The sequence below is a fragment of the Salmo salar genome, chromosome ssa18 (genome assembly GCF_905237065.1).
Source record: "Salmo salar chromosome ssa18, Ssal_v3.1, whole genome shotgun sequence".
In the NCBI taxonomy this organism is placed as follows: Eukaryota; Metazoa; Chordata; class Actinopteri; order Salmoniformes; family Salmonidae; genus Salmo; species Salmo salar.
In genome coordinates this window covers 78,585,088-78,592,587 of record NC_059459.1, presented here as the reverse complement: position 1 = coordinate 78,592,587, position 7,500 = coordinate 78,585,088, and the positions used below count along the sequence as shown (strand labels likewise).

At 50.9% G+C, this 7,500-nt stretch overlaps 1 protein-coding gene across 1 annotated transcript in view; it reads right to left on the bottom strand.

Annotated features, from left to right (window-relative positions):
- ppp2r5b (protein phosphatase 2, regulatory subunit B', beta) overlaps positions 1 to 7,500 on the bottom strand; it is a 49,216-nt gene that overhangs the window by 33,634 nt on the left and 8,082 nt on the right. Inside the window, exons 2-4 of the mRNA XM_045700536.1 lie at positions 3,071 to 3,267; positions 1,067 to 1,168; positions 537 to 629 (exon numbers count right to left, since the gene is read on the bottom strand). Coding sequence (XP_045556492.1) covers positions 537 to 629; positions 1,067 to 1,168; positions 3,071 to 3,267 — 392 coding nt within the window. The remainder of the gene's footprint in view (positions 1 to 536; positions 630 to 1,066; positions 1,169 to 3,070; positions 3,268 to 7,500) is intronic.

The following is a 7,500-nucleotide window of genomic DNA, read 5'->3' as shown; positions in this document are numbered from 1 at the left end:
TTATAGATATACTGTAGATATATTGTAGACATACTGTAGATATATTATAGATATACTGTAGATATATTGTAGATATATTGTAGATATATTGTAGATATATTGTAGACATACTGTAGATATATTATAGATATACTGTAGATATATTGTAGCTATATTGTAGATATACTGTAGATATATTGTAGATATATTGTAGACATACTGTAGATATATTATAGATATACTGTAGATATATTGTAGCTATATTGTAGATATACTGTAGATATATTGTAGATATATTGTAGATATATTGTTGATATACTGTAGATATATTGTAGACATACTGTAGATATATTGTAGATATAGTGTAGATATACTGTAGATATATTGTAGATATATTGTAGACATATTGTAGACATATTGTAACAGACAAATATATTTTTGACATATTGTAGACATATTGTAGACATCTTGCAAGAGACAGACACGGTATTCTAAGAGACTGATATAGTGTAGACATATTGTCAGGGACAGAGATTATGTAAGAAGCAGTTTTGTACCTGTAGAACAAACTTCTGGTCGACGTAGCGTTTGGCCATGGAGGGCTGAAAGTCTGGGCTCTCCAGGAAACGCAGAAAGAACTCATACACCAGCTGAGAACACACACACACACACACACACACACACACACACACACACACACACACACATAGGACAGAGGTAGAGATGACATTGTAATGCAGATACAAACAGGTCAGGCCTCTGACGGCCTGCTTCGCTTTTGTTGCGTGTGTTTGTGTGTGTGTTTGTGTGCGTGTTTGTGTGCGTGTGCGTGTGTGTGCGCGTGTGTGTGTGTTTGTGTGCGTGCGTGCGTGTGTGCGTGTGCGTGTTTGTGTGTGTGTTTGTGTGTGTGCGTGTTTGTGTGCGCGTGTGCATGTGCGTGTGTGTTTGTGTGCGTGCGTGTGTTTGTGTGCGTGTTTGTGTGCGTGTGTGTGTGTGTGTGCGCGTGTGTGTGTGTGTGTGTGTGTGTGTGTGTGTGTGTGTGTGTGTGTGTGTGTGTGTGTGTGTGTGTGTGTGTGTGTGTGTGTACCTGTAGGTGTGGCCAGGAGGCCTCTAGAGTGGGTTCATCTTCCTCCGGGTCAAACTCTGGGTTCTCACTGGGAGGTAACGTCCTGAAGATATTCACTGAGATCTGAGGGAGGGATGGAGGGAGGGAGGAGAAGTGGAGGAGATGATGAGGAGGAGGAGGGGGAAGGTGGGAGGAAGGGAAAAGTGCGGGAAGAATAAGAGAGCTTCCCACTCTTCCTCTCCTCCCTCTTCCTCTCCTCCCTCTTCCACTCCTCCCTCTTCCTCTCCTCCATCTTCCTCCCTCTCTTTCCTCCATCTCTTTCCTCCATCTCTCCATCCCTCCTACCTTCACTCTGTCCAAGATACATCCCTCCTATCATTTTTATCCAACCGTTTCTCTCTACTTCTCCGCAATCCCTTCCTCTCTCATTTCCTCTCTACCTCTCTGCTATCTCTCTCTCATGTCCTCTCTAATATCTCTCTCTCATTTCCTCTACCTCTCTGCTATCTCTCTCTCATTTCCCCTTTCTACCTCTCTGCTATCCCTCCCCCTCTCTACCTCTCTGCTATCTCTCTCTCATTTCCTCTCTACTTCTCTGCTATCTCTCTCTCATTTCCTCTCTACTTCTCTGCTATCTCTCATTTCCTCTTTTCCCCTCTGCTATCTCTCCCATTTCCTCTCTACCTCTGCTGTCTCTCTCATTTCCTCTCTACCTCTCTGCTATCTCTCTCTCATTTCCTCTCTACCGCTCTGCTTTCTCTCTCTCATTTCCTCTCTACCGCTCTGCTATCTCTCTCTTATTTCCTCTCTACCTCTCTCTCTCTCATTTCCTCTCTACCTCTCTATCTCTCTCATTTCCTCTCTACCTCTCTCTCTCTCATTTCCTCTCTACCTCTCTCTCATTTCCTCTCTACCTCTCTCTCTCTCTCATTTCCTCTCTACCTCTATCTCTCTCTCTCATTTCCTCTCTACCTCTCTCTCTCTCATTTCCTCTCTACCACTGCTATCTCTCTCTCATTTCCTCTCTACCTCTCTCTCTCTCATTTCCTCTCTACCTCTCTCTCTCTCATTTCCTCTCTACCTCTCTCTCTCTCTCTCTCTCATTTCCTCTCTACCTCTCTCTCTCTCTCATTTCCTCTCTACCTCTCTCTCTCTCTCATTTCCTCTCTACCTCTCTCTCTCTCTCTCATTTCCTCTCTACCTCTCTCTCTCTCATTTCCTCTCTACCTCTGCTCTCTCTCTCTCATTTCCTCTCTACCTCTCTCTCTCTCATTTCCTCTCTACCTCTCTCTCTCTCATTTCCTCTCTACCTCTGCTCTCTCTCTCTCATTTCCTCTCTACCTCTCTCTCTCTCATTTCCTCTCTACCTCTCTCTCTCTCTCTCATTTCCTCTCTACCTCTCTCTCTCTCATTTCCTCTCTACCTCTCTCTCTCTCATTTCCTCTCTACCTCTCTCTCTCTCATTTCCTCTCTACCTCTCTCTCTCTCTCATTTCCTCTCTACCTCTCTCTCTCATTTCCTCTCTACCTCTCATTTCCTCTCTACCTATCTCTCTCTCATTTCCTCTCTACCTCTGCTATCTCTCTCTCATTTCCTCTCTACCTCTGCTTTCTCTCTCTCCTCCACTCTGGCTCTTTTATCATTTAATGTTAATCCAGCTGTGTCCCAAATGGCACCATCTTCACAATATAGTGTGCTAATAGACCGGTCTCCCTCCATCTCTCCCACCCTCCTCTCATCCCTCCATCTTTCTCCTCTCACCCTCTCTCTCTCACCCTCTCTCTCTCCCCTCTCTCCCTCCCTCTCCCTCTCCTCTCCTCTCCTCTCCTCCTCTCCTCTCCTCTCCTCTCCTCTCCTCTCCTCTCCTCTCCTCTCCTCTCCTCTCCTCTCCTCTCCTCTCCTCTCCTCTCCTCTCCTCTCCTCCCTCTCTCTCCCCTCCCCTCCCCTCTCCCTCCTCTCCTCTCTATCCTCCCTCCGTCTCTCTCCCCTCCCCTCCCCTCTCCCTCCTCTCCTCTCCTCTCTCACCATCTTAATAGCCTCTGGGTAGAGTGGCTCTATCAGAACTCCTCTGCTGGTAGCAACAGACTCCACCAGCTCGTTGAGCGCAGCTCGTTTGATCTCCTTCCCCTTGAGGTCGGCCACACAGTCCAGGAAGTCAAAGAGGACGCAGCACTGCTGCAGCTTCTTACAGAACAGGTTATGGAGCTCTGCCACTGGGGCATCTGGAGGAGGGATGGAGAGACGGAAGGAGAGAGGGATGAGAGAGGGATGGAGAGATGGAAGGAGAGAGGGATGGGGAGACGGAAGGAGAGAGGGATGAGAGAGGGATGGAGAGATGGAAGGAGAGAGGGATGGGGAGACGGAAGGAGAGAGGGATGAGAGAGGGATGGGGAGACGGAAGGAGAGAGGGATGAGAGAGGGATGGAGAGATGGAAGGAGAGAGGGATGGGGAGACGGAAGGAGAGAGGGATGAGAGAGGGATGGAGAGAGGGATGGAGAGAGGGATGGAAAGAGGGATGGAGAGACGGAAGGAGAGACGGAAGGAGAGAGGGATGGAGAGACGGAAGGAAAGAGGGATGGAGAGATGGATGGAGAGAGGGATGGAGAGACGGAAGGAGAGAGGGATGAGAGAGGGATGGAGAGAGGGATGGAGAGAGGGATGAGAGAGGGATGGAAAGAGGGATGGAGAGACGGAAGGAGAGACGGAAGGAGAGAGCGATGGAGAGACGGAAGGAAAGAGGGATGGAGAGATGGATGGAGAGAGGGATGGAGAGACGGAAGGAGAGAGGGATGGAGAGAGGGATGGAGAGAGGGATGGAGAGAGGGATGGAGAGATGGAAGGAGAGGGATGGAGAGAGGGATGGAGAGATGGAAGGAGAGGGATGGAGAGAGGGATGGAGAGAGGGATGGAGAGAGGGATGGAGAGATGGAAGGAGAGGGATGGAGAGAGGGATGGAGAGATGGAAGGAGAGGGATGGAGAGAGGGATGGAGAGATGGAAGGAGAGGGATGGAGAGAGGGATGAGAGAGGGATGGAGAGAGGGATGAGAGAGGGATGAAGAGATGGAAGGAGAGGGATGGAGAGAGGGATGAGAGAGGGATGGAGAGAGGGATGGAGAGAGGGATGGAGAGATGGAAGGAGAGGGATGGAGAGAGGGATGGAGAGAGGGATGGAGAGAGGGATGGAGAGATGGATGGAGAGAGGGATGGAGAGAGGGATGGAGAGATGGATGGAGAGAGGGATGGAGAGAGGGAGAGGTTAAACACAGTCAAAACAGTTTCAACCAACAGGCTGCACTTATTGATGACAGCAAGGTAATTACATCAAGGTAATCACAGCAAGGTATTACAGCAAGGTAATCACAGCAAGGTAATCACAGCAAGGTAATCACAGCAAGGTAATCACAGCAAGGTAATTACATCAAGGTAATCACAGCAAGGTAATCACAGCAAGGTAATTACATCAAGGTAATCACAGCAAGGTAATTACAGCAAGGTAATCACAGCAAGGTAATCACAGCAAGGTAATCACAGCAAGGTAATCACAGCAAGGTAATCACAGCAAGGTAATCACAGCAAGGTAATCACAGCAAGGTAATCACAGCAAGGTAATTACATCAAGGTAATCACAGCAAGGTAATTACATCAAGGTAATCACAGCAAGGTAATTACAGCAAGGTATTACAGCAAGGTAATTACAGCAAGGTAATTACAGCAAGGTAATTACAGCAAGGTATTACAGCAAGGTAATTACAGCAAGGTAATCACAGCAAGGTAAATACAGCAAGGTAATCACAGCAAGGTATTACAGCAAGGTAATCACAGCAAGGTATTACAGCAAGGTAATCACAGCAAGGTAATCACAGCAAGGTAATCACAGCAAGGTAATCACAGCAAGGTAATTACAGCAAGGTAATCACAGCAAGGTAATCACAGCAAGGTAATTACTCATTTGTGAGATGCTAAATGTCCAAAGTCTCTCCAAAGGTTCAGTACATATCTCTCCCTCTTTGCACCTCTCCAACCCTCTCCTCATCCCTCTCCTCATCCCTCTCCAACCCTCTCCTCATCCCTCTCCTCATCCCTCTCCAACCCTCTCCTCATCCCTCTCCTCATCCCTCTCCAACCCTCTACTCATCCCTCTCCTCATCCCTCTCCAAACCTCTCCTCATCCCTCTCACCTCTCCTGATCCCTCTCACCTCTCCTCATCCCTCTCCAACCCTCTCCTCATCCCTCTCACCTCTCCTCATCCCTCTCACCTCTCCTCATCCCTCTCCAACCCTCTCCTCATCCCTCTCACCTCTCCTCATCCCTCTCCAACCCTCTCCTCATCCCTCTCACCTCTCCTCATCCCTCTCCAACCCTCTCCTCATCCCTCTCCAACCCTCTCCTCATCCCTCTCCTCATCCCTCTCCAACCCTCTCCTCATCCCTCTCACCTCTCCTCATCCCTCTCACCTCTCCTCATCCCTCTCCAACCCTCTCCTCATCCCTCTCACCTCTCCTCACCCCTCTCCAACCCTCTCCTCATCCCTCTCCAACCCTCTCCTCATCCCTCTCCTCATCCCTCTCCTCATCCCTCTCCAACCCTCTCCTCATCCCTCTCCTCATCCCTCTCCAACCCTCTCCTCATCCCTCTCACCTCTCCTCATCCCTCTCACCTCTCCTCATCCCTCTCCAACCCTCTCCTCATCCCTCTCCAACCCTCTCCTCATCCCTCTCACCTCTCCTCATCCCTCTCCAACCCTCTCCTCATCCCTCTCCAACCCTCTCCTCATCCCTCTCACCTCTCCTCATCCCTCTCACCTCTCCTCATCCCTCTCATCTCTCCTCATCCCTCTCACCTCTCCTCATCCCTCTCCAACCCTCTCCTCATCCCTCTCACCTCTCCTCATCCCTCTCCAACCCTCTCCTCATCCCTCTCACCTCTCCTCATCCCTCTCCAACCCTCTCCTCATCCCTCTCACCTCTCCTCATCCCTCTCCAAACCTCTCCTCATCCCACCCCTCCATCCCTCCCACCCCTCCATCCCTCTCACCCCTCCATCCCTCTATCCCTCTCACCCCTCCATCCCTCTCACCCCTCCATTCCTCCCACCCCTCCATCCCTCTCACCCCTCCATCCCTCCCACCCCTCCATCCCTCTCACCCCTCCTTCCCTCTCACCCCTCCTTCCCTCTCACCCCTCCATCCCTCTCACCCCTCTATCCCTCTCACCCCTCCATCCCTCTCACCCCTCCATCCCTCTCACCCCTCCTTCCCTCTCACCCCTCCATCCCTCTCACCCCTCCATCCCTCTCACCCCTCCATCCCTCTCACCCCTCCTTCCCTCTCACCCCTCCAGCCCTCTCACCCCTCTATCCCTCTCACCCCTCCTTCCCTCTCACCCCTCCATCCCTCTCACCCCTCCATCCCTCTCACCCCTCCTTCCCTCTCACCCCTCCTTCCCTCTCACCCCTCCATCCCTCTCACCCCTCTATCCCTCTCACCCCTCCATCCCTCTCACCCCTCCATCCCTCTCACCCCTCCTTCCCTCTCACCCCTCCTTCCCTCTCACCCCTCCATCCCTCTCACCCCTCCATCCCTCTCACCCCTCCTTCCCTCTCACCCCTCCATCCCTCTCACCCCTCTATCCCTCTCACCCCTCCTTCCCTCTCACCCCTCCATCCCTCTCACCCCTCCATCCCTCTCACCCCTCCTTCCCTCTCACCCCTCCATCCCTCTCACCCCTCCTTCCCTCTCACCCCTCCATCCCTCTCAGGAGAGAGAGAGACAGATGAGAGAGAGGACAGAGATAGGTGAGAGAGAGGAGAGAGAGAGTGGGGTATATAGGGTTAAAGGATGACATCATCTATGTTGCTCCTCTGTCTCTCGCTCTCTTTCCTCTCCCTCCCTCCCTCCCTCCCCCTCTCTCCTTCTCTCTGTGGCTCTAAATGAGATGAGCAACTACTGCTCTCGTCTTTAAATAACATGTATTATGTTTTGGCTGTGTGTGTGTGTGTGTGTGTGTGTGTGTGTGTGTGTGTGTGTGTGTGTGTGTGTGTGTGTGTGTGTGTGTGTGTGTGTGTGTGTGTGAGACAGAGATAGACAGAGAGAGACAGAGAAGAGAGACATTCTCCTCTCCTCTCTCCTCTCTCTCCTCTCTCTTCTCTCTCCTCTCTCCTCTCCCCTCTCTCCTCTCTCTTCTCTCTCTTCTCTCTCCTCTCCCCTCTCTCCTCTCTCTTCTCTCTCCTCTCTCCTCTCCCCTCTCTTCTCTCCTCTCTCTCCTCTCTCTTCTCTCTCTTCTCTCCTCTCTCCTCTCTCCTCTCCCCTCTCTTCTCTCCTCTCTCTGCTCTGCTCTCCTCTCCTCTCTCCCTTCTTAATTTTCTTCCCTCTCTTCTTTGCTCTCATCACTTCTCTCTCCCTTTCTCTAACTCTCCCTCTCTCTCTCTCTGTCCTCCCCCCTCCCCCCATCTCT